Below are 27,726 nucleotides of genomic sequence, written 5' to 3' on the forward strand. Positions count from 1 at the left end.
ACCTGACTGATAATAAATTGTTTTTATTCTGTTTTACTCTGTAATTATTGATTCTAGTAGATGTAGTAGATTCTATGTTGAATCCTTGTTAGCTACATGAGCACCCGAATGAACGAGTTAATATAAAATAAAGAGTTTAACTAGAATAATCAGATGTCAGAAGAATACTAATTAGAAACAAACATACAACCAATTTGCATTCCAACCTAAATTTGAGGTCATAATAAAATGGAGTCAGATTAGATACTAAAATGGAGTCAAATTTGAGTTTAACCTAAAATGAATAACTCTACGGGCTGCAAGACCGATCACGCAGGAAATCTTGATCCAGCACCGGATTCCTTCCTTGGACCGAGTGCCTGGACTTTACACTAAATGATTTTAATGGAATGTTAACATTGCTGTATTTTTATTAAATTAGTAGTATTTGTATGTGTGTTATTTTTAAATTATTTGTTTTATGTGGTGGACAATATTGAAACATGACATTTTAAATATTTATTTTATTTTACTATTTAGTTTGTTACTATTTATTTTATTTGGTTGTTATTTATGTCATGCATTTTCATTTATTTGATTTCTATTCATTTATAGTATGAGTACCTGATGTCATATGTTGCATGTTCTTTTGTTGTTGTTGTTTTTTTTTTATAAAAAAGACATAAAACCAACAATTTGTAGGTTGGTTTTAACAAGGATTTGTAGCATTTAAAAAAAAAAACAATGGATTTGTAGCGTTTAAAAAAAAACGGAAAAAAAAACTTTGAATTTATAATCAACAATATTGTTTCATTTAGCAATCATTTTTTAACATGTTCAGACTGAGCCAACAGACCATTTTAACAGGATTAATTAAATATTAATACAATGTTTGGGTCTAGGTAAAAAAAAAAAAGAATCATTTTCATGAAAATGATTACAATTTATTTATAGCGTTTTGGAAAAGAGCTCCTCATATATTGATTAATCACATTGTATTATAATAGCCTATTACACATCCCAAATATTTATTTACTTCTTTCTAATTCTCGTTGTATGTGCAGGCTTGTTTAGCTAAATACAGAAAAATACATAAAACTAAGTTATAGTGTAGCCTGCATAAAAAAAGCCTTAAACACAAAACAACAGGACAAAAATATAGTTCATGACTAGATAGTAAGGTCTGTTTTGGGCTTTGTATCTTGTTAATTGTTTTCATGTTTTTTATTTTGTAGTTTCTTTCATGCTGTTAGCATCATGCTTCCCTTGCCCTCTTGTCTTCATGCTATTGGTTCCTCTTTTTCATTGTGCCATGTTCTGATTGGTTGTTTTAGTCATGTGTCTTGTTCCCAATTGGTTTGTTCTTGTCATGTGACCTGTATTGTTTGTTATAGGTAGACTTGTTTTTGCCATTGTGCCTTATCATGTATTAATGCTTTAACCTGCTGTTTGTGAGTCTAGTCTGTTTCTGTCAAGTCTGATTCAGTGGACTGTTCATTACATATACATAATAATTTCATGACTCTAAACACTTCTTTGTGAAGACAGTAGTATACTACAATAAAATAATATGGTCTTTAGCCATATAAAAACAGCTGTCATGTGCGTGGGTAAAATTTACCTGCTGGTGCTTTTAGGTATACAGCGACCTCTGGCGGTTCTAGAGTCAAATGTAACATACACAGTACAGACCAAAAGTTTGGACACACCTTCTCATTCAAAGAGTTTTCTTTATTTTCATGACTATGTAAATTGTAGAGTCACACTGAAGGCATCAAGGGCTATTTGACCAAGAAGGAGAGTGATGGGGTGCTGCGCCAGATGACCTGGCCTCCACAGTCACCGGAGCTGAACCCAATCGAGATGGTTTGGGGTGAGCTGGAACGCAGACAGAAGACAAAAGGGCCAACAAGTGCTAAGCATCTCTCGGGGAACTCCTTCAAGACTGTTGGAAGACCATTTCAGGTTTTCAAGCTCATCAAGAGAATGCCAAGAGTGTGCAAAGCAGTAATCAAAGCAAAAGGTGGCTACTTTGAAGAACCTAGAATATGACATATTTTCATTTTTTTTTTTACACTTTTTTTTTATGTATATGATTCCATATATAATTCCAAATGTGTTAATTCATAGTTTTGATGCCTTCAGTGTGAATCTACAATTTTCATAGTCATGAAAATAAAGAAAACTCTTTGAATGAGAAGGTGTGTCCAAACTTTTGGTCTGTACTGTATGTTCCAAGTAAACAGCCCATATTTTGTACGATTTCTAGTTTATCATGTTGCAGGTTTAGCCTATTATTCTTGATTTGTCACAACTTATTGTGTAGATCGAAATGAAAGCCCATTATTACAACATGAGGAAACTGTGTAGTTTTAATGGTTTCATAATGAATGTTTAATTACCATAACGTGCAGAAAGAGCCTTTGTGTAAATTACTTTTTTATGCATTAGGCTGTAGCCTGTACAAGTATCTCTCATTTTCAAATTAACTTGAACTAAAAATGTATTTTAATTTAATTTTCTAATGATTTTTAAGGATGTTAAAATATTAAATTATCAATATATTTTTGTTTTATTTTGTTATTTGATCTCAGTTTGCAAAACAAAATCATTGTGCCACCTGGTGGTTGTTTTGTGAACGACTTTAACACACGATTGACTTGCAGTTAATGCCGTGGCCCTGTGGCAGCAGTACATTTGGTGGTATTAGGCATTTTGGTTGGCCACCAACTGTAGGTCATAAAACATGAGGAGAAGATTTGGGTTAATACAATAAAATATCAGCAATCACAGACAATTGCATTAGGACAGTAAGTACTTTGTGTTGGAATTTTTACTGAAATTGTGAGAAAAACACAGACTTGGAAGATTCGCATTGGATTAAAATCACAAAGTATGTCCTTTTGTGTGGTTCCTTTTGGTTTTTTGTTTGGCCTAGAGTTTGGAATTGGTTTCTAAATCATTTATTCTAGTTTTAGTCTTATAACTATAACCTAATGTTCACAGAACACTATATAATTGTTTATAGTTCAATTAAAGTGTTTTTCTGTTTGAATTGTTTAAAGATAACATGGTATTACCAAAATGTGTTGTTGTTGTGTAAAGGAGGGGAAAACACCTTATTCAGAGGCCCAAACCCAATATGTAAAATTTGGCGCAGTTGCTAATATTTATATTTGATATGATATTTATACAGACAAAAAGTAAGTTGACAAGCCGGTAGCTAGTAATTTAATGCCAGTGAGATCTTTACCTGATGGACTTCAATTTACAGCATTCATCCTGTAGTAAATGATTGAGCTCCTTCACTCCTGATTGTCCAGGATCATTTCCTGTGAGATCCAGCTCTATCAGGTGTGAAGGGTTTGATCTCAGAGCTGAAGCCAGAGCTTTATAACCTTCTTCTGTGATACAGCAGTCTGAAAGTCTGTATATAAAAGAAGCTGTTAAGTATTGCATGTTCTACTCCAAATAAAATAAAGAACACAACATTATAGTCAATATTTTAATAATATATGATATATTAATAAATGGTTCTAAAGATGTAATGTTACAAAACAGAAAACAAGTTATGAAATACAAAATGTATGCTAATTTAATGGTATTTTAAAACGGGCAAAATTGTCTCATAGGCTCCATAAATACACCCATTGACCAGTGCTTTAATGATAACATTTAACTAAATAAACTATTTGCCCAACATTGAAAATTGTCATAATTCATTCACCCTCATGCTGTTTCCAAAATTGGACTTTCTTCAGAAAAACACATAAGAAAATGTTAGGCAGAATCCAGAGGTGGAAAGTAACGAATTACATTTACTCGCGTTACTGTAATTGAGTAGCTTTTTTGTGTACTAATACTTTTTAAAGTAATTTTTTTAATCTTTAATTTTACTTTTACTTAAGTATATTTTGTTTGAAGTATTGTACTTCACTACATTTTAAAACACATTAATTACTGAGTAAAAAAATAAATAAAAAAATTAATAAATCGCTCCCTGGAAACTACGGCAGTAAATAATGGGCAGGAGGGCAAACTGGCGCTAAAATCACAAGAAAGATGCAGATGGACAAAACAGGCGTTAGTGGTGCAGACACTGCTGAAAACGAAACCCCGTCATATTCTGAAGTCTAACTCGAAGGAAATGAAGTGAACCCCTGGCCATATGTATGCTCTATTATGCAGTGTAAGCTGTACTTGCCTAGGAAGACCAAACTAGTAGCTTATAAAATCTCGACAAGACATCAACCCTTTGCAAGAATGTAGAGGTAAGCTAAATAATTGCATCGTTGCATTGGTGGTTAAAATGAAGCTTTGACATTTTAGCAAGAGGTTTTGCACAAACTAGCCAAAAAGACTGGTGAGGAGTGTGCTATATATATCGTCTGTGATAATATCATAATTTTTGTTTTAATGATGTGCGTGCACATTTACAGTGCGTTCTTTCACTGTGTGATTCAGTCTCCTAAAATGCATTTAGAATGATCACAAAATTGAAGATATAGGGGCAGAAAATTCACATATTTATATAATTTCATATATTAAATCAGTATCACACAAAGAATGCCGTCTTTTCCTCCAAAAATCATTATGAACATATACATACAAATATATAACAGTTCAGTAAACAAGTTAATTAAGAGAATTGCGTTTTAGACACCATATTGCCTTTTTTAGCTCTATTTCTACAACAGAAAATAATTCCAAACACAGCCACCAAAGCACAGTTTTGCGTCTCTGAGCAACGTGACAGTGTTTCGTTCCTGAATGAATCAACCGTTTAAATGATTCGGTTCAATCGTAATGACTCACTTATTAACAGTGATTTGCTGACACATACTGGCCATTTTAATTTCACATTTAAAGTATCTTTTTATTTTTTTTTTTAATTATTATTTTCTTATCATTTCAAATGAGTATTCAACATTTTATGTCTTGTATATCAAAACATTATTCATGCATTTGTAACTGCAGGTTAAATGCATTCTTGTCCTGCACTAAACAGTGTAATACATCTAAATGCCACTTCCAATGAATCTTCTGCATTTCCTCTGCATTAAAAGATGAGTTTGTTGATACTGATTTGCCTGGTAACAGCCCAAATGTTTTATTATTCTAAATAACTGATTTCTTTAATTAAAAACAACTAGTTTGAGATTAATAGGTCTATCCCAGGGGTGTCAAACTCAGTTCCTGCAGAGTTTAGTTCTAACCCTGCTCCAGCACACATATCATGTAGTTTTCAAATAAACCTAAATGATTAGATTAGCTGGATCAGGTGTGTTTAATTAGGGTTATATCTAAACTGTGTAGGACTGTGGCCCTCCAGGAACTGAGTTTGACACCCTTGGCCTGTCCCATTTTTGACTCCCTCCCACTGTTAAAATGTAACTAAGTAATTTTTACTCTGAGTAAATTTTAAATGAGCTACTTTTTACTTGAGTAGATTTTTAGGCTGGTACTTTTACTTGTACTTAAGTAAAATTTCATTAATGTAATGGTACTTTTACTTGAGTAGAATATTTTTGTACTCTTTCCACCTCTGGCAGAATCAAGTGTCAACCTCCCGCTCTCTCTCTTGAGGCCTATACAAAAGTGACTTAAACTGTAATTCATCGACTGGCCACTAGAGGCTGGCTGCAAAGGGAGTCAATCCAATAGACTCCCCATGTTAAAATGGCCAACTTTACAGCAGAACAAAAAACATGTTTACAGCCTGGTTAAAAAAATTATTTTGGTCTATATAGTTAATTTTGCATTTCATGAAAACTGTGAGGGGGGGTGAATTTATTTATAATTCATCCGTTTAAATTATATGAAACCTTAAAGTTCTGCATAATTAAGCCCGTGGACACTTGAGTGACAGGTGGATTGCCGCTGCTGTCACCACCATCGAGATGGGCGTGGTTTCAGCAATAAGCCCCTGCCCTCCTCCCATTTTTGATTTTCTGAGAGTGACAAGCTGCTAAGATGGTGAAGGTCATCTCTGCATACTTTAGGCTTCAAAAATGCTCTTTGGAAACCTATGGGAGTGATTTTATGGACACTATGTCCATGTTTTTTACAGTCTATGGGAAGAATATTACCAAAGTGAAACTGAGGTAAATAAAGTAGCAGAAATTAAAGCCTCCAGTTTTCTTTTTTTTCAAATAAACATGATAAATGTAAATTAATATGCATAAAAGTGGATAAATTAAAATACACACTTCAGTTTTTCCAATTTGCACTGTGTGTTTTCCAACAGGTGACAGATCGTCTCATTTCCTGAGTCTCCTAGTTTATTTCCACTCAGATCCAGCTCTGTCAGGTTTGAAGGATTTGAATTTAAAGCTTCAGTCAGAACACGACAATCTTCTGGTGTGACACTGCTGTTATTCAAACTGTTAAGAGAACAAACAGTTACAGTTTCAACTAAGTATTTACCAATAGTTATTAGTTAAAAGTCAGCACCTTCTGGTAAATAATACATTAAACACATCCAGCAGCAAATTCACAAGTATTTTAAGTTATTATATTAATGATAAAACTCACATCAGTGTGTTGAGTTTACAGTGTTTATCCTGCAGTAGAGCAGCGATCCGATTCATTCGTGTGTCTCCTAGTTGACGTTCACTCAGATTCAGCTCTCTCAGAAGTAACGGGTTTTTACCCACAATTCCTTTCACAAACTGACAGGCTTCATCTGCAGCAGGACCCAAAAACCTACAAAAGAGAAGATGAAGCAGGATTCAATTCAACTAAACTTGGTGTAAAAAAAAAAGAAAAAAAAAGAAAACGCATCTGATTCTGATGGGAATCAGAGAGAAATGGTTTATCTTGAATTTACTTTGATGCAAAAAAAAAAAAAACTGTATTATTGAAATAACATTTCTATTATCAATTCAACTGCATATCATGTCTCACCTCAGTGTCTTTAGTTGACAGTTTGGATCCTGTAGTAAATCATTAAGCTGCTTCACTCCTGATTGTCCAGGATCATTTCCTGTGAGATCCAGCTCTATCAGGTGTGAAGGGTTTGATCTCAGAGCTGAAGCCAGAGCTTTATAACCTTCTTCTGTGATACTGCAGTCTGAAAGTCTACAGTAAAGAGACTTAAAATAAATTTAATTTTTTATTTATTTGTGTGCCCTTGGTCACCAGCCTTAGAAGGAAAGCACATTTGAACAGTTTCTGGAGAAACTATACTTCTAACTACGAGCAACAGCACAAAGGAATACAATAGAGTAAAGATGCCAAAAAAATAAACAGTGATTTTCATTTTTCTTTTTTTTTTTTTAGGCAGGTCTAGCATTAGTTTTTAGGTACAGAAACTGAATCAAATAATCAAATGTAAAACTGCACCACATATTTAACTGTATAAATTAAAGGTTGTTCTTTAATGTTACAAATGGTTTTTTTTAATCAAGAGCAGTGAGTGATTTCTTTGTTGTTGATGTTCAAGTAAAATAAAACTGTCACTTAAAGAGAATGCATTGATCTAGTTGGTCTACGTTCAGCCGGCTCACACAATGTGTTTCTGATCTGCTATTACTGCTGTTATAGTATTAATGTGTTAATGTATTGTTTTGCTAGTACATTTGTATGTAAATGTCTAAAACCTAAAACAAACACTTTACTGGCCCTACTGGTCCCACATATGGTGTTTTAGAATATAGTGATGTCTATACAACTATGCAGTGTTTTCAAAGTGTTTGTTTTAGGTTTTAGACATTTAAATACAAATGTACTAGCAAAACAATACATTAACACATTAATATAACATCAGTAATAACAAATCAGATACACATTGTGTAAATAATAGTGGTGGCATGGTTCGTCGAAATGAAACCGAACCATTCGGTTCACCACACACGGTTCGGCATAACCGCAGTTTAACTTAAATCTGACAAAGCATCTGTAATATGGTTTGCTATAAATAGCACGTAAAACACGTTTTAGCACATTTTCAGCTAATATATGTTTCTGTTGATGCATGTGCATTCTGAATTCACAGACATAAAAAACGTGGACAGACTATGCACTCTTGTTCAATGTGAATGCCTTTTATGCTGGAATATGAACAGTCATTTATTACGTCATCACCCGAGTGCTGATTGCACAGATGAGACCTTAACTCATTTAAGCTTTGTCAGTTATACATTTAAGAGCCAGAGGACGCAAGCTCATGCGTGCACTGTGAAGAATTTTGCATTTGCTCATCCAAAGTGCGCAAACCCATGCCTCAGAACGCACGCAAATATAAGTTCTCTCTGAAGTATTGTTTAAATGGACAAATTTACACAAAAATTATGTTAAAATGCCCGTCTTGGTAGGTATCCTACAGCAGACATAGCCGGCTGAACGTAGACCAGCTAGATCAATGCATTCTCTTAAAGTGGCAGTCTTATTTTAATCGAACATCAACAACAAAGAAATCACTCACTGCTCTTGATTAAAAAGCATTTGTAACTTTAAAGAACAATCTTTAAGTTATACAGTCAAATATGTGGTGCTGTTTTACATTTGATTATTTGATTCAATTTCTGTACCTAAAAACTAATGCTAGACCTCCCAAAAAAAAAAAAAAAAAATGAAATTCACTGTTTATTTTTTGGCATATTTACGCTATTGTATTTATTTGTGCTGTTGCTCGTAGTTAGATATAATTTAAAATATAGTTTCTCCATAAACATAGCACATACTGAACCATACCGAAAACCGTTAAACAAACCGAACCATGAAAAAGTTGAACTGTGCCACCCCTAGTAAATAACTATAAAGTTCATTCTGTTAATAATAATATATGTAACACGTATATACAGTATTTCTAAGAAAATCAGGTTTTGATATTGAGAGTAAAAATACCCCACCCCCTCGAGTATTTTACAAAAGCACAACATTTAGTTTTTTTATAGAGTGAACACAAATAAAATGAGACATTTACAGTTTCAAATGATGTTGTCTTTTTATCTGTATGAACATTAACGTGTGTATGACTTGCAAGTTGTTGCTACTGATACAAGACAAACACAAATGTGACTGTGCCAGGGCCTCTGTCCTCTTGAGAGGGTTAACTTTAAACAAACAAACAAACAAAAAGTTATTATTAAAATTAAATGTTCATTCATTTAACTCACCTGAGTTTCTCGAGTATGCTGTTTGTATTTTCTAATCCGTTCTGGAGATTCTTCACTCCCGAATCCTGCAGATTATTTTTGCTCATGTCAAGCTCTTTCAGAATGGAGTTTGATTTCAGGACTGTAGCAAGAGCTGAACAGCTATCCTCTGTTAGACCACACTTACACAGACTAAAATGATGAAATTGAGAGAGAATTTACAAACACAAGGTGCTTGTTTTCACTCTTAAGTGATTCCTAAGAAATGTGTTTAGGTCACTTGATTTCATTAACATAGATTAATTGTGCAATAAATACACATTCAAAATTCTCACTTCAGTTTGTTGAGTTGACAGTGTTTATCCTGCAGTAGAGCAGTGATCTGATTCACCCGTGTCTCTCCTAGTTCACATTCACTCAGATTCAACTCTCTCAGGAGTAACACGTTTTTACCCACAATTCCTGTCACATACTGGCAGGCTTCATCTGCAACAGGACCCAAAAACCTGCAGATGTGAAGATGAAATAGGATATAATGTAATTTCCAAATAAACTTGAAGAAAAACAACATCCAAATTAGTTTATCTTTAATTTACTTTGATACAGCAGGTTTGGATTAGTGAAATATGTCTATAAATAATACACCTGTATTTAATTTATTTTGTATTATTTCATCATGTCTCACCTCAGTGTCTTTAGTTGACAGTTTGGATCCTGTAGTAAATAATTGAGCTCCTTCACTCCTGATTGTCCAGGATCATTTCCTATGAGATCCAGCTCTATCAGGTGTGAAGGGTTTGATCTCAGAGCTGAAGCCAGAGCTTTATAACCTTCTTCAGTGATACTGCAGTCTGAAAGTCTAGAACAAGTATGAAATCAACTGATTAAGCAGCTATAGTAGAATTTACCTTAACAATATTAATCCCTAAAGTGACCTTCTATAGTGAATTGCAAAGTGAAAACTAATAGCCAGTTACATGGGCAAACAAAAGGCTCAGAGACCTTTAAAATGTCATCTCACATGAGAATCTCAAGTGATCTTCAGTCACTCACAGTAACTATGTATCCATACAAATTTATGAATTAACTTAAGCACAGAATTGGAATATTACATGAAACATTTGCACATAAAGCACTGTTTCCATCCAGTGAGTTGAAGAGAACAAAATCTTTTGTTAAATTCCACATAGAAAAATTACATTTTCTGAAGTAGAAGTCAATGTATATAAAAAATTTGTATACAATAAATTCCAAGCTTCAGACTATGCAGATGAAAACTAAAACTATGAAACTATTTAACAAATTGAATGAACAGTTTTGAAATAATATGCAAAACAAAATATTTAAGTTTTTTTGACATCCGTTTTTGTCTGTTATCATACAACTCACCTCAGTATCTCCAATTCACACTTTATATTCTCTAGTCCAGTGCAGAGCAGCTTCACTCCTGAGTCCTGCAGATTATTATTGTTCAGGTTTAGCTCTTTCAGATTGGTATCTGATCCCAGAACTGTAGACAGAGCTGAACAGCTTCTGTCTGTTAAGTCACAATTATTCAGGCTACAAGGGAAAAAAATCACATTAGATTGAATACCAACATTATAATACAGCACAGCTTTATTGACAATGAGTTAAACATTTGAAAGCACTCCACTGTCTTTAGTGTCTTGAGGTGGAGAATATGGAGGTTATTGATTGCAACACTGAGAAGTTCTTGATAGACTTAAGGCCCGTTCACACCAAGCGTGATAACTATAAAGATAATGATAAAGAAGATATAGTTCTAAAAATCTTTCTCAATATTAAAGAATAGCAGAGTTCACACCACAGCTATAATGATTAAGGCACAGAAAAAACAATATAGTTGGAATCACATTCAGAACTATTTTTTCCCAGCTGATAAACAATAAAAACACTGACAGCCAGTCAGAATCAATCCTGCTTTTTTACGAGTTTGAGAGTTTAAAGCAGCAAACGCGCATGTGCTTAGAATAAACATATATTGTTTGCTGGTGTGGACAATAATATGGTTATCTTTATAGTTATAGTTCTTGGTGTGAATGGGGCTTTAGAGTTAATATTCATATTGGAGTAAAAATAACTATGGAACAAAGTGTTTTATAAAAAAATGTACACTGTTCTCCTGATACTGTTGATAAAAAAGCTGCTAAATAAAACTCATTTAATGACTTACAGAGCTCTTTTGGAGGTTTTGATGACTGATAATAATCTAACAAGACACTCATCTGATTTCTTGAATTTCTGAAGCTCAAACTCCTCCAGCTCCTTCTCTGATGTCAACAACACAAAGGTCAAAGCAGACCACTGGGCAGGAGAAAGGTCAGAAGATGAGAGACTTCCTTTGCTAAGGTGAGTCTGAATATCTTTCACCAGAGTTTGATCATTCAGTTCATTCAGACAGTAGAACAAATTAATGGATCTCTCTGGAGACAGATTAGCTTCTAATTTCTGCTTGATGTACTGAACTATTTCCTTTTTGCTCTGGTCATTGTCATTTTGCTGAGTTAACAGACCTCGTAAGAGTCGCCGATTGGACTGGAGTGACAAACCGAGAAGGAAGCGAAGGAAAAGGTCCAGATGTCCATTGTCACTCTCAAGTGCCTTATCCACTGCAGTTTTGAGCAAATCAGTCATGTTTTTTTTGGATTTGGGCTGGAGTAACAGAACAAAAAGGAAGTGAACGAAAGGGTCCAGGTGTCCATTGGTACTCTTAAGTGCATCGCCCATGGCAGTCTTGAGAAAATCAGTCATAGTTGGGTCATGAACAAACACACTTTTCTTGTTGATGTCTAGAAACATATGTGCATAAAGGGCTGCAATAAACTCTTGAATGCTCAAGTGAACAAAGCAGTACATGGTACCAAGAATGATCCCAGTTTCCTCCTTAAAGATCTGGGTACACATGCCTGAATACACTGATGCCTTATAGATGTCAATACCACAGGCTTCCAGGTCTGTATCATAGAAGATCAGGTTGTTTCTTTCCAGCTGATGAAATGCCAGTTTTCCCAGTGAAAGGATGGCATCTTTATCCCATGAAACATCTAGTGTATACTCTCCATCATACTTTCGTCTGCTCTGCAGGATCTGAAAGCGGAGAAAGTGTGTGTACATCTGTGTCAGAGTCTTAGGAGTGTCTTCAGTATTCGATTCCTGAAGTGTTTTGGAGGCATCATCAGCCTGATTGTTTTCTAGATCATTATTTTTTTTTTCCTCTAAAATGTTTTGGAGAACAGTGGCTGAAATCCAGCAGACAACTGGAATGTGACACATGATAAAGAGACTCTTTGATTTTTTAACATGATCAATGATTTCTTTGGCCTGATTCTGATCTTCAAATCGTTTTTTGAAATACTCCTCCTTCTGTTCATCATTGAACCCTCGTACCTCTGTCAGCCGATCTATACATTCAGGAGGAATCTTACTGGCAGCTGCTGGTCTGGTGGTGATCCAGATGAGAGCAGAAGGAAGCAGATTTCCCTTGATGAGGTTTGTCAAGAGAACATCCAGAGATGCTGGTGATGATACATCAGACCACTTCTCATTAACATCAAACTTCAGAGGAAGACGAAATTCATCCAATCCATCAAGAATGAACAGGACTTTTTGGTTCCTTCTTGCAATGTTCAATCCTTTTGTCTCCGGGAAAAACTCAGTTATAAGGTCCAACAAACTTTGTTTTTCTTTTTCCTTTAAGTTCATCTCCCGGAAAGGAAGAGGAAATATGAAGCTGATATCCTGATTATTTTTTTCTTCAGCCCAATCTAAAACAAACTTTTGCACAGAGACTGATTTCCCAATGCCTGCAACTCCTTTTGTCAGTACAGTTCTGATCTCCTTGTCTTGTTCAGGTGCTTTAAACATGTTTGTGCACTCAACTGGTATCTCTTGTGATTCAGAATGTCTGGAAGTAACTTCAATCTGTCTTACTTCGTGTTCAGTATTGATCTGTTCACTACAACCCTGAGTGATATAGAGATCTGTGTAGATGTTATTCAGAAGTGTTGAGTCACCTTGCTTTGCAATTCCTTCAAAAACACACTGATACTTTTTCTTTAGGCTACATTTTAGCTGATGAACAAAGATCAGCTCATCTAAATACAGAGACAAAATAAAGATTATTTTTAGCATTTTGTTTTAGTATTAGTTTTCACTGCTACATTTATAAGTGACAATATGACAGATGTTCATGAGTCTCTTACCTTCTAGAGTATTAGCAGCTTCATCTTGCTTCATCTCTCTCAGGAAGTAGAGTGTGAGATCAAGAGCTGCTTCTTTGATACTGCATCTGTTCTCATTAAAATGCTTCACAAAGTATTGTATGTCTTCCTTTTGTAATATTTTCTTAAACTTTTCCAGTTCATTCTTCAGAAATGTGATTATTTTTGTTTCAAGATCCTAAATCAAAGACATTTTTGCATTTTTATGGGTTCTTAAATGAAAAAAAAAAATGTTTAAAATAAATCATTAATCAAATTTATATTGAATATTGTTGAAAGTGTTGTTCATAATAAACTATTTGTTTATTATAAAAAATAAACATTATTGAAAAAAAATTCTACCTTGAAGATCCATAGGAGATTATCTTTCTCAAACAAATTCTTGTTCCTGTGACTCTGGACATCTGCATCTAATGTCTCATCCTGAAGTCTATTAGTGAATAAAATTAAATACTGCATTTTCAGGGAAAATATAAGAGAAACAGTTTGCAATTGTTTTAAAAGAAAGACAGAAAGCAATAGCAGTATAAGTGGACACCCTTAAAGTACAGGACCTATTTAAGTGTAAATTTAGGTAAATATTAGGTCTCTCATTGTAATATTTTCTGTCCTACATGCAAATGTAGTAACAGGGGCTGGTGAATTATACATAATACAGTAGGTGGCCAACCAGAGTGTGCTTTCTACCACCACCTCCGTCGCGTCTGTAAAGTGTGTTTGCAGCTTTTGACCAATCTTTAACACTCTGGAGTCGATTAACACATATACGTGTTATGAGTCATTTTCTCCTGATAACCCCGAAAAGAACTTAAATTACACTTTCAGTTTTAATCGTACAGATAAGAGCAATACATCAATCGAACACTACTTTAATTACAGCTTTTCATTTTTTTTAGTGTGTGCCATGGGTGTGTGTGTGAGAGTGAGTGTGCATGGGTGAGAAAGAGAGAAATGGCTTTACTTCAGTCAAGCAATAATTTTCTATACAGAATTCACACCCTATACAAATACCACAGCTGTACAATTTTCACACCCTTTACTAAATTGAACCTATACAATAGCCTACTCATCTGGATTGAAGCAGCAAACATTCAGAGTAAGAGTAAACAAATTACATAACATTATTTAATATTTGAATCACAGCTTATATAGTGTTTTGACATCGACAACCCAAGTGCATTTTACCTCAAACTTGCGACTAGTTAAATTTCTAAAGTAGCAATCGCATCTCAGGTCGACATTAACACATTGACAGAATTATATTCAGAATTAAAAAATATTTTTATACCACTTTTTAATGTGTGATTGTGTAAAGGTGTTCACGAGATACCAACCTTTTGTGAACTTGCTTTCAGCGAACACTCGTTCTCATGGAGATGCGGTGTGCACGGAGGGGAGGGGCTGTGTGTGTGTGTCTGTGTGTGCGCGCGTGCACATGTATGTGAGAGAGACGAGTGAGTGACAGATGCAGGGTAAGGAAATGCAGCTGAACGTTATTTGCTCTATGAAAGACATTGACAAAGACAAAAACTAAAGGTAATTTAATTTCATTTTAATTAGTTTTGCCAAATACACATTACAGATCTGGTTAGTTATCGTTATTTTTGTAATGCCTCATTTTTATTTTTATTTCAGTTAATGACAATGTTTTTTCCCACCTAGTATTCATTTTTTCGTTCGTTTTCGTTAACGATTATAACCTTGGCCAGTACATCGACGGCTTTTCACTGCTTACTATCTGTGCCTCAGACAGCCGTACTTCCAGTGCTGTACGGCTGCCCATGTCCTCCGCACAGATTTCAAAATACTTCCACACAAATTACATGATAGTGAATGATTACAATGTAGTCTGTGCACACGGGTGCACTTCCGGAAAAATTGGCCAAAAAAGACCAAAACCCGATTCTGATGATTTATGGCTGGTTAACCGGTGTGTCCCTAGTGTATATATATATATATATATATATATATATATATATATATATATATATATATATGACTGTTTAATAACAATAGCATGCAGTAATAGCCTTTGTGTAAAGGTCTTTTAATTTTTTAAGCATAGACTGTAGCCTGAGACTATCCCACTTTTTTAAATTAACTCGCTGTAAATTTTCTAGTGGTTTTTCAGTATGTTACAATGTTATATCATAATGTTGTTGTTGTTTTACTTCGTTGTTTTATCTCCGTTTACAAACCATAATTTTACAATTTGCAGTCATTTTGCAATCCGTCCCCTTATGATTTTAACACACGACTATCTTGCAGTTAACGCTGCGACCCTGCGGTGACGGCAGTACACGCCATTCTGGTTGTCCAACTACTGTATATTCTGCATTGACAATAAGTATTTTCATACACTGTCGAGCAGTTATGTTAGTGCAACAAAATTAATGGAGATTGCAAAATACTACAGTTCACATCAAATCATTATAATCTTCTCTGTCTCTAATCTTCTTTGCTGATGTCCTTAGTATCTTAATGAAAACTGATAAATATTTCAACAGTATAGTTTCATGATAAATATTGATAAAAAATATTTTCAACAAACATTCTATGTGCAAACAACAATAAGAATTGGCACACTGCCACCACTTCTCCCAAATATCAATATATTGGAATATATTGAATCTAAGAATAAATTATCCTTGGGAGCAGCAGTGGATTCTCTCTACTTATATATGTTTGGTTGAATGATCTATTGTATTTTATTTATGCCTTTTAATCACTGCCTGTATAATTGTATTGGAAAAAAAGCTCCATACCAGAGTTTAGTAAAGGTCACCAGACATTGTGTTCAGTGATATATTTTTTTTTATTCAGTGAACATCGAACACAAAAACACAGTGGCACAGTTAACTAAAATCATGCTATAATGTCATACCTTTTGGTAGATGATTTTTTATCACTGAATTCCGGTTGTTCACATCCTTTTGATCGGTCACTCTTCACAGACACAGAGCTGGGCACATGTGAACCTGATCTTAAACTAAAGACACAAACAAGAGAGGGGAAAAAAAAAACAATATTACAGAAGGTCTTTTGGTCAAATTTATGAACTTTTAATGTTGCAATCTGTAATTAATATACAATTATAGACATGCATTTGATCTATTATACTTATACATGTCTGGCTGAATGATCTATTGTATTTTCCATGGTGAATTTATGCCTTTTAATCACTGCCTGTATAATTGTATTGAAAAAAAAAAAGCTACAGACCAGAGTTCAGTAAAGATTACCAGACTTTGTTTTAAGTTATTTATTTTTTTCATTCAGTCAACATCTAACACACACATGCAAAAAAACAAAAACAAAAAAAACAATGGCACAATGAGCTAACATAATGCTGTTATGTAATACCTTTTGGAAGATGATGATTTTTTATCACTGAACTCCGGTTGCTCACATCCCTTTGATCGGTCACTCTTCACAGACACAGAGCTGGACACATGTGAGCCTGATCTTACACTAATGACAAAGAGAACAGAGAGAAAAAAAAATATACAGGAGATACTTTAGTCTCGTTTGAAGAGATTTTGTGTGCAAAACGGAAGTTGTTTAGTTCAATTTAACACAACTAATTCAGTTAACTCTTCAGGCCTAATGTAAAGGAATCACAGGTAAACTACCAGTCAAGTAAAGTACTGGTTTCTCATCCTGCATAATTTCTACTTCACTGAAAAACACAACTGGCTCTAATACTGTTATAGTGCAACAATAATAAATCTCATCAGTAAACAAACTCTGTTGATCCCATTGACCTGATGATAAAATTCTAAAGCAAAACTATCATCTTGTTCCTATAGCAATGAATATACTGAACAATGAACAGTTTGCAGAGAACGAGTTTGAGAAAGAGACAAATCTTTAAAATTTCCCTTTAAATGTAAATAATTGGCAAACTAGAATTACTTCAAATTAGGGCTGGGCAATAAATCAATTTTATTGATTAACTCGAATGTGTTGTTTACATCGATTTGTTTAAATGAACATGGTTTCATGGAAAAATGGTTTCATTTTTAACATCTGCCAATGCTCCACTCAGGGCTCCCATAGTTCCAACTGGGCTCAACCCTCCCCCCACACATTTGCCGTAGAGACATACTGCCTAGTGCGAGCGTTTCACCATATGAAATGAACAACACAGGGGCAGCACAAACACAACCACCAAAAAATGAAAACTGCAGCAGTGTTACTCATTAGGCGACTCGCCAAGCTTTATTTTTGTGGCTCTCATGTCAGTTAATAATATGACGATATGATCATGCAGTCAATACAGATATTTAATAAAAACATGAAAAACAAGCAGGGCTATAACATAACCCATTAAAAAGCTCACGCCAGGTCTACACCGGACACGAGTGGTACGATCCAACAAATGACAATGGAAGCCAGAGATGTTGTCTATAGGGCTGTGCGATATGGACAAAAAAAACCTATCACGATTTTTTGATCAATTTTGCGATTTTGATTTTAATCACGATTTTGATACACACAGACATGCTTTACAGTCATAAATGCATTCAGTATAAATTTTAAACATATTTCCAAAAGAAAACCAATGAGAGCTTTATCTCTAGCTTACTGTAGCGGTGCCTCAGGTGTTATATGTTTTGCCCAATATATTTATTGCCCAAGGGTCACTGTACGCATCTGCAGTGCGTATACAGTAAGTTATGTGTAAGCGGTTCAGAAGCAGCAACGAGAGTGCATTATTGTAACGCAAAAGCACATTAAAATAATGCGCAAGCGCGAATCTATCCACTTGCACCAGTAATGCTCGGGTCATTGTATTAATAACCTTCACCCGACCGACGTTTTTAACTAACCCGCCCGCAACTCGGACCGCAAAAAAATAACAATTAAATATTGTACCCGACCCGCATTTTTAAAAAGCAGTAAATGCTCATCGTAGCGTCATTGGGCCATAGGAACGTAGGCAAAACTAACTAGGCAAAAAAAAAAAAAAAACTTAATATATTATAATTTTGTCAAGAATTATAAAAAAATCGTTAGTAAGCTCTTAATTTGTACTAAAATAGTCCAGTCTGGCTATGTCTATTTGTATGTTTCTGCAAGGTCAGCAGACATATGGCTCTGGTTTGTTCCGATCAGAGCTCGTGAGTGGAGAGCGCATTTCTGAATATCCAGATCTGCTCGCTCATTCCGTGGGGTCTCGCTCAATCCAGAACGGCCTGCTGGTTCGAAAATATGCAAGGAGTCATTTAATTGAGTAGTAATAAACTGGTGTTTTCGGTGTTGCTGCAAAGATGAAGTTGAAGATACAGACTCGCCATGAACGCCAGAGAGAAATGCACATTTCATATGGATTACATCATCAGAGAGTAGCCCATTTATTTTGGTTTGAATATTTTCGTTTAAAAGTAGACATTTCAAGCTGTCTGTAATATATAGCCTATATTTCTCAAAACTGTGAGGCACATGCTGAGTTTAATTCACATGCAATGCAAGTGATCCTGCCGGCGCCTTATTACATTGTCTGCTAGGCTATAATTGCTTCTTATTTATTAAATATGGGCAACTGATTGATAAAACATTGATCAAAATTAAGATACAATTTATACAAAACGAAAATCTTTTAAAAAGAGTTTTCTATAAAACAAAAATTAATGAAGTCGTCAAAATCATATTTTACCAAAAACAGCGCTGTTGCTCCCCATGCAGTCTTCTTTGCCGCCTCCATCTCTACGTGCAGACTGAGCTCGTGCATCATCTTCATGCCAGTTATTCAGCCAATAAAGTGTAGGCCTATGTATTTAAAAAATGCGTCCGCGTCCCGAATATCATTAAAAATATTTTTGAATAACTGCAGGCACCCGCTCATTTTGGATCAACCCGCGCATCACTGACTCGCACGCAGATTTAATTTGCTCTGTTAACAAAACCAGATGCGCGTGCTCAGATCATAGACTGTATAAGGATCAGATATATGCTGCCTTACAACGTGTCTCCTCTCATTCAACCTGTGTCCTGTGCACTCACAACTCTCTCTGTGCTCACGCGCAAGATTCTATTTATAACCTTTTCTTTTCTGTTCTCGTCTTTTTACTGCGTGCAGTGTGAACGTTCTGATCCGTTAACATGGGCTCAAAAAAAAAAAAAAAAGGCTACGCATCTCAGACAGAGTGTGTGAACCTGGAGTTAGGCATATGCCCAGTCTGCTCTCAGTGCTCTGCTCTCACGCTCCACTCAGGTGCACTGCATTCTGATTGGTTCAGATAACATACTGCAGGAGGTCAGGGCTGCAGAAAATCGTGCTATAAGGCGATTTAGAAATCGCGCACACTCAAATCGCGATTTTATTTCGATTAATCGCACAACCCTAGTCTACACTGGATGCGGTATCATGCGACACGATCCCCATCAGTAAACTGGTGCCTTGTTCTATTTATAACGAAATGTACTGACACTACGTTCAGATAATTTGCAACTCTAGTGTGGTGTCATCAAGTTTAGACAGACTTTTAGGGCAGCGGGGCGCGGCACGACAACTCTTGCATCCGGGTAAGACAAATAGACAGTGTCTGCTCTATTTACAAATAATTTATATTTTTAAACAAAAAAATTAATAAATAAAACCTAAAACAGTGGCATTACAAGATGGAAATATAGACTAGAAAATATATTTACACTTGCTCTGTCCTACGTCCATGACACTGACTCACTGCGGAGCTGCCGGTTTTAATCTGAACAGCACTTAATGCTGAGTGTGCACTTGGATGGTTAGATGCATGATGGGCTAGTATTAAAATTTAGCTAGTATTATTTTTCTTTTCTTTTTTATCCGATTGTCTCATTTATACATCTGACTGGTAAATAATAAAGGGTTATTTTAAAACTAGTTTTGAACAATTTCTTTGTCATCTAAATATTGATTTTAAGTAGGGGGGGAAATCGATTTAAATCGATTACATCAATTTAATACTAATACACATCAAACTAATACACATCAAACTAAATCAGACCTGTTAGCCAGCACCCCCCATGATGGGACTCACAGCTGAAAGTGCCCTACCTAACTTAAAATTTGAACAGTTCCTTACTTATGTTTGTTACACACATAATTTTTGGTGTCTTTAGAAAGAAGACCTTTTAGGCTTTACTTTTTATCAACCAGAGTTGCTAATGCTCAAAAATATTAAAAGTTATAGACACTGAAGTGCCTTGAAACAAAATTGTACCACACTGAATTCTTTTATTTGATAAAAAAATACATGAAATCAGTCCTGGAGCAATCTAGAAAAGTAATGGGTTGAAAGTCAAATGGGTTCAAATCTGAAGAAGATACCATGAAAACTGAGATTCCTTCAAATATTTTTCTGAGACTATGTCTAGTCTGTCCGAGCTATTAAAAATAAACAAGAAAAATTAAAAAGTGCTGAATTCTTGTCATATAGTCAGTTATCATGTGCTGATGTGCAGTTATAGAGATTGTAATCATACAAATGCGCCATAAAGTCAATAATCACACTCTGATAAGTTATGCCTTCATCAGCTGATAGGTGCGTCAGAGTGCGTTACTAGCCGTCATGAGAGAGCGCAAGAATTCAACAAAACAATCTTCCGCCTTTCACTTTTTTTGTGGATCGTCTCATTCTGTTAGTGAAGTGAAAAAAAAAAAAAGGGAAGTGAAATTCAGCCAAGTATGGTGACCCATACTCAGAATTTGTGCTCTGCATTTAACCCATCCGAAATGCACACACACAGAGCAGTGAACACACACACACACTGTGAGCACACACCCGGAGCAGTGGGCAGCCATATATGCTGCGGCGCCCGGGGAGCAGTTGGGGGTTCGATGCCTTGCTCAAGGGCACCTAAGTCGTGGTATTGAAGGTGGAGAGAGAGCTGTTCATGCACTACCCCCACCTACAATTCCGTCCGGCCCGAGACTAGACCATGCCGTTTTTTACTACCAAGACGCAGTTTTCTGAGCGTGAGGTATTTTTTATAGAGGTATATTTCATAACGGACACAAACAATACTGTCCCTTAAAAACTGAAACATAAACTGAGCCGGCCTCCAAGTGCTTCTACCTGAGCTGGGGTAGAAACTTGGCTGAAGGTGCGAGATCAGGGTGGCGGAGGGATTCTGGAACTCGAGAGATAACGAAGGAAGGACTTGATTATTTATAGGCATTTTCTCTTGAGCTGATTGGTAAACTGTGTAATCACTAATGATGAACTGGCTGTGTTAATTATCCATGCATGCTCCTCCCGAAATTTGCTTGAGAAGCTTCACTTATATAAGTTTAAATAAATCTAATTTAAATAAATCACTTTTAAATAAAAGAGGAGGGAGTTTGAAATTCATCCCATTCAGCAGTATTGAATATTAGACCTGTTTCAAGTTGTTTTTGGACTAGAACAATCTAAAAGCAGGAATAGGAAGTTCTAAACTGAAGTTTTGCACAGCAGTGAGAAAAAGACTCCATTGTTGATGGGATTTTATTCTTCACAGAAAGAGTTTAAAATAACTAAACATAGACTCAGTCTTACCTCTGTTTCTCCGAGAGACTCATCTCAGACGGAGGGTCCTTTCCTCGCTCCTCTGACATACTGCAGCTACACAGACAGACTTGTGAAAACTATCAGATGCTCATCATGACCCGGAAATGACAGTATTTTACTGAAATAACATGACAATTCAGATGGATGAATATTGAGTTAATAAACAATATATATATATATATACATATATATATATGAAGAGCTCTTTTCCAAAATGCGATAAGCGCCAAATTAAAAAAAAATGACTTCGTCATGCCATTATGCCGTGTACTGAACCTATTCTCTGCTCCATCAGTGTTTCATGCTAAATTGCTATATATCCTTGTTTAAAATGTACTGCAAGATGCAGTTTTTTTCCAAAACGCTATAAGCGCCAAACCTGTTTTTAGTCTAAATGCGATATATCCTATCGACCAATCAGAATTCGGCGAGCGATTGACGCAATCTTGGCGGCGCTCTGAATCGGGATCTTGTTTGTGTTGCTCAGTCTTCAAAATGAGTGCTAATAACACTTTTGATGGCCTGGATGAGGCAGTGAGACCTACACCTGGCAGCAGAAAACGCCGATTGGACAAAGAAAATCACCAAAAACAACAAAAAAAGAAGCTTCGCCTGATGATGAATTTCAGTACGTTTTATGAAAGACCAAACAAGGTTGACCAGGACAGGACCATTCTAAATCTCCTGGACATAACGCGTGTGAAAAGGCAGCGTCTGAAAGTCCTGGACATTAACAAACGAAAAGACCGGAACATTTCTGTCAAGTACAAACTTTTGTGCGGCAATCAACCGGAGAAGGTGTCCGTTTGCAAGGCGACCTTCATTAAAGTGTTCGGTAAGTACAATTTTCATTTTAGATTTGCCTAGTTTAATACCGTTTTGTAGGTTTCTCCCTTGTGACAAAGATTTTTTGCTGTAAACAAGCATGCTAACGTGAAATGGAAAGTAACTTACTGATAATAATACTAGCCTACTGATGCAAAAGAGGTTCCTGACCCCTGCCAGGGCTGTGCAAAATTCAGAATTTAATTCAGTTCAATTAATGAATTTGAATGGACTTCACCTTACAGGATGTTGAATTGAATTGGAATTGCGAAATTCACTTGAAAAAGTGGAACTGAATTCATAACAATTCAGAGAAATTTCTTATCACATATAAGTGAGAATGTGATATGTTACTTTTAACATTGATTTTTCTTTCTAATTGAAGTACAGACACTAACATTAAGCATATATTCACTTAATGTAGAATAATTAGCAATATCTTAATTTCAAAGTAATCAAATTAAACAATTTTTGGTATTACAATTTTAATAATCTGTTTTATAGAGTATGTTTTAATGTTAATTTGTGTGTAAAGTTCATACAATAATAACTTTATGAAATTTATGTTGTAATCATATGTTATATATATTGTAAAGCTGCATTGTTAAATGCACCTTAATTATGTATTATGAATTTATTTGAATTTTATGGAATTCAAATTCTACTTCAAATTCAGCTTCCTGTTTGCAATCTCAATTCAAATTCAAGGATAATAGCAAGTTAGTTGTGTGTAATTCTTTATTTCAATCTTAACTATTTACTTTCACAGGCATCAGCAAAGACTGTGTGTCTCGGGTGGCTAAATATTATGCTGAGACTGCTGAGGCTTGCCCAGAGAGAAGAGGTGGTGCACGGCACAGTGAGGAGCACAACAGGAGAAGGCAACTCACTGTTGAGCACATCCAGTCTTTAAACTGCAGGGCCAGCCATTATGGTCGGAGAGGAGCACCAGGCCGCAAGTATGTCCCCAGTGACTTGAATGTGCACAAGATGCATGAGCTCTTTGAGGCTCAGAACCATGCTCAGACCAGCTACTCCCTCTATTACTCTGTGTTCTCCAAGGATTTCAATCTTGGCTTCGGTCACCCAGCTACAGATGCATGCTCTGATTGTGTCAAGTACAAGATCATGATTACAGATCCAAACCTAACTGAGACAGAGAAGAAGATGGAATCTGCTTCATTCATCTTGCATCGTCGCAGAGCTCGCATGTTTTATGACCTGTCAGGCAGGGTTGCTGAAGGTCATGTGACCCTCAGTTTTGATATGATGCAAAACATGGTCCTTCCAAAAACCCCAATAGGACAGGCCTATTACTCACGGCAGATGTATCTGTACCTGTTTGGTGTTGTTGTACATCATGGTGAGAACAGCCAACAGGAAAAAGGTGATGTCCATCTCTATGTGTGGCAGGAGAATGAGAATAGCAAAGACAGCAATATGATTGCTTCTGCACTGAGTGACTGCCTCAAGGTTCGACTTCAGGACAAAGTCAGCAGATCCAGGGGACTTCGGCTGTTCAGTGACTCTTGTTTTGGGCAAAACAAAAACATGAACATGGTGTCCATGCTCATGGAACTTCGTCAGCTTTTTCCCAACCTTGGCATAGAGCATACCTTTCCAGTAAGGGGCCACAGTTTTCTCCCAGCAGACCGAGTCTTTGGCAGAATTGAGCAGAAGATCAGGAAAATCGACACAATTCTGCTACCACAGGAATACCATGCCATCCTCCAGCAATTCGGCCATGTTCACGTTTATGCCACAGACTGGGAGGCATTTGATTATAGGTCAGCCTCAAAAGAGTGCGTTAAGGCTCAGAAGAGCTTTAAAATCAGTGAAGCACGCATGCTTGACTTGAGTACCAACAAGGTTGGTTTGAAGACTGCTTACAATGGGGAGTATTGTTTTTATAGTGTATTAAAGCGGGGCAAGCGGTGGGCTGACCTTAAACCTGAGTTACTTCCAAAGCGAACCTCTGTGAAGGCAGCAAAGAAGCGCGATGTGCTGGCACTATTCGGAGTAATAGGTGTGTCTGTAGTGAGGGCTTTTTATGATTATGCACTGTATCATGTGACTGACAACGCAGGCCATAGTGATGAAGATGCAGAGTGATCTATACTCACTCACTCAGTAACTCTTATAAATCATTATTAGTTTTTTTTTCATGCATATATAGTGGACAAATTGTTCTACTTGTTACAGGTTTGACACTTTACAAAAAAAAGGCTTTGAAAGTATTTCTAAATTACTTGCCTATTGAGGATTGTTATCATTACTATTATTACTTTTTACAGGTTCGGCACTGAATGACTATTAAAATGTGTTACTAAATTATTTGAATGTAATGTTAACATTGTTGTAGGTTTATTTAACTGGTAGTATATGTATGCATGTTATTTTTAAATTATTTGTTTTATGTGGTGGACAAATATTTATTTTATTAAAATTTTATTATTTATTTGGCTGCTATTTATTTCATGAATTTGCTTTTGTTTTATTTATATTAATTTATAGTATGAGTCCCTGTTGTCATATGTTGTGTGTTCTTTTGTTGTTGTTGTTTTTTCTTTTTATAAAAAAGACATAAAACCAACAATTAAAAAAAAATGGATTTGTAGCATTTTGGAAAAAAATATGGATTTGTAGCGTTTTGAGAAAAAATAAATAAACTTTGAATTTGTAATCAAAAATATTGTTGTTTCATTTAGCAATCATTTTTTAACATGTTCAGACTGAGCCAAAATACCTTTTTAAAAGGATGAATTAAATATTAACAAAATGTATGGGTCTAGGTAAAAAAAAGACATTTTCATGAAAATGATTAAAATGGATTTATAGCGTTTTGGAAAAGAGCTCCTCATATATATATATATATATATATATATATATATATATATATATATATATATATATATAGAGAGAGAGAGAGAGAGAGAGAGAGAGAGAGAGAGAGAGAGAGAGATAAAGGGCTACAAACAAATATTGTAACCAACTTGATTTCATATTATTCAGATCTCTCCACAACATATGGATCTAAATATACTTTTATTACTATGCAATTAATAAACATTATGTGCTAACACTTCACAATAAGGTTAATTTTTTTTTTACATTAGTTTATGTGAACTAACAATGAAATATACTTGTAAAGCTTTATTTAATCCTAGTTAATATTAAAATCAACATTTACTCTAAAATTGTATTTATGAATATTAATTAACAGACCTGAGCTAACCTGAACTAACAATGAACAATTGTATTTTTATTAGGTACCGTTAACAAATATTAATAAATACTGTAAGAAATGTTTTACTTATTGTTAATGTTAGTTAATGCATTAATTAATTTTAACTAACTGACCTTATTTTGAAGTGCTACTAATTATGTTTACACAGTGATTAATGACATTGATGGTAAAACAATGCATAGTTGTTTTTAATGCAGTGATATGATATAAGAATCAAAATATTGGCATTTGTTTTATTCTTTAACATTAATGTAAAAGGAACTCGGTGTGTTGGAGTTTATCTACCTGTCTGAATTCACACAACCCAGTGTTGTGCAATATTCAGTTGGTGGAGCATCCATGAATATTCATTATAGTTCCCCTGTTGTGGGCAGATCCTTGAGACAACACACAAACGAATGGAACTCAAAATATTAGCGCACTCACAACTTTTTTAATGTATTATTTCTAAAAGGTCATGAACTTTCAATGTTAAGTTATAACTGCAAGTTTCAAAACAAATGCATAGTTTGTGGAACATGATAAATCATCATATTTTCTGGACCCCTTAAGCATTAAGGGACCCCTAAAGGACCTCCTGTCAACTGCCAGTAAAACATCATTCTAAACAACACTGAATGCTGTATATTGCTTTTGTACTTTTTACATTCGTCATAATACTGAAAAAAAATTGCATTAATTTTTGGATTTTGGTCCTGAATGCAGTGTTAAAGGAGTGTTTCTTTATTTTATTTTTCCCTTCTTTTGCTTTAAATTAAATTTGCAAAGTTTGTTATTACAATGATTTTTTCTGACAATGATCTCCTGTTGCGGCCTTTGATGTTGAAATAAGCTGATTATGAGTAAAATGCAGTAAATAGCCAATCTGTTTCTTTCAGTGAACTCTGTTGTATTTGCTTACAGATCAGGACGCATAATCTCGCTCACAAATATTTCAATGCAAATACTGCTTAACAATACCCGGGCCAGATCATAACCTTACCTTAAATGAGGTACGTCTGCTAGTATAGATATGGCTGTTTAGACATTTTTATAATAATTTTTATTATAAACTAAACATTCAAGGGAACAGTTCGAAATCATATAGTGAGAACTATTGGCGCAAAGAATGTAACACATAAAAAACAAACGAACAACATTTGTATGTCAAGCTCTCAAAGGCCCAGTACGTAGCACTGCCAATACTGGAAATGTCTGACTTAAGAATCCTTTCGATCTCTCGATTTAATAATACTATACATTTAGAGACACAGAGCTATGATGTGAGGAGTGATGCAAAAATGGTGCCAAAAAACAAACAAACAAAAAAACAACAACAAAAAAAAAACTTTCAAAACAATATTTTTCTATAAACTTTCGCTTTAAACGGTTACACGTGTTTAAGTCTGGCTGACTCGGGAAACAGGCAGACATTAAATAAATTAACATTTAAATCACACTTGGGCTACATGAAATCCGTTAAACAATAACACAATTCCCTCAAACAACTGTATTAGTTTTAGTATTTAAACTTACTTGCAGTAGTTCAGACGGTCGTGTGCAGCAGGAAGTCTTTGACGCACTTTCGATTTGTGATCGCTGTTAACACACCTCCATCATTGTTGTTTGTCACATGACAAATAAAATCCAGTTTAAATATTTTGACTGACCATTCCGTTTGATTTTTTAAAGCTGAATTAGCATTTCATGACCACAGACCAACAGACTCTGGACTTTACAAAGTAACCACCAGTGCAGAGACGACACTCAACATGTAGCCTAATATTAGCGTTTCATATACAGTACGAATCTTATACATTTAT

General features: G+C 35.2%; 2 protein-coding genes across 2 annotated transcripts in view; both read right to left on the minus strand.

Moving 5' to 3' along the window:
• Positions 1–27,726, minus strand: part of LOC113040609 (NACHT, LRR and PYD domains-containing protein 3-like) — a 173,761-nt gene that overhangs the window by 16,166 nt on the left and 129,869 nt on the right. Inside the window, exons 18-19 of the mRNA XM_026198908.1 lie at positions 6,189–6,362; positions 3,233–3,406 (exon numbers count right to left, since the gene is read on the minus strand). Of these exons, the coding sequence (XP_026054693.1) occupies positions 3,233–3,406; positions 6,189–6,362 (348 nt within the window). The remainder of the gene's footprint in view (positions 1–3,232; positions 3,407–6,188; positions 6,363–27,726) is intronic.
• LOC113040435 (protein NLRC3-like) lies at positions 10,500–27,692 on the minus strand. The gene is made up of 8 exons (XM_026198782.1): positions 27,440–27,692; positions 26,210–26,301; positions 21,841–21,906; positions 16,682–16,789; positions 16,203–16,307; positions 13,661–13,748; positions 13,301–13,496; positions 10,500–13,192 (listed from the first exon to the last, which is right to left on the minus strand). The coding sequence occupies exons 2-8, from the start codon at positions 26,263–26,265 to the stop codon at positions 11,268–11,270; spliced, it is 2,544 nt and encodes an 847-aa protein (XP_026054567.1). The 5' UTR covers positions 26,266–26,301; positions 27,440–27,692; the 3' UTR covers positions 10,500–11,267.

Source organism: Carassius auratus, chromosome 22 (assembly GCF_003368295.1).
Source record: "Carassius auratus strain Wakin chromosome 22, ASM336829v1, whole genome shotgun sequence".
Taxonomy (NCBI): Eukaryota; Metazoa; Chordata; class Actinopteri; order Cypriniformes; family Cyprinidae; genus Carassius; species Carassius auratus.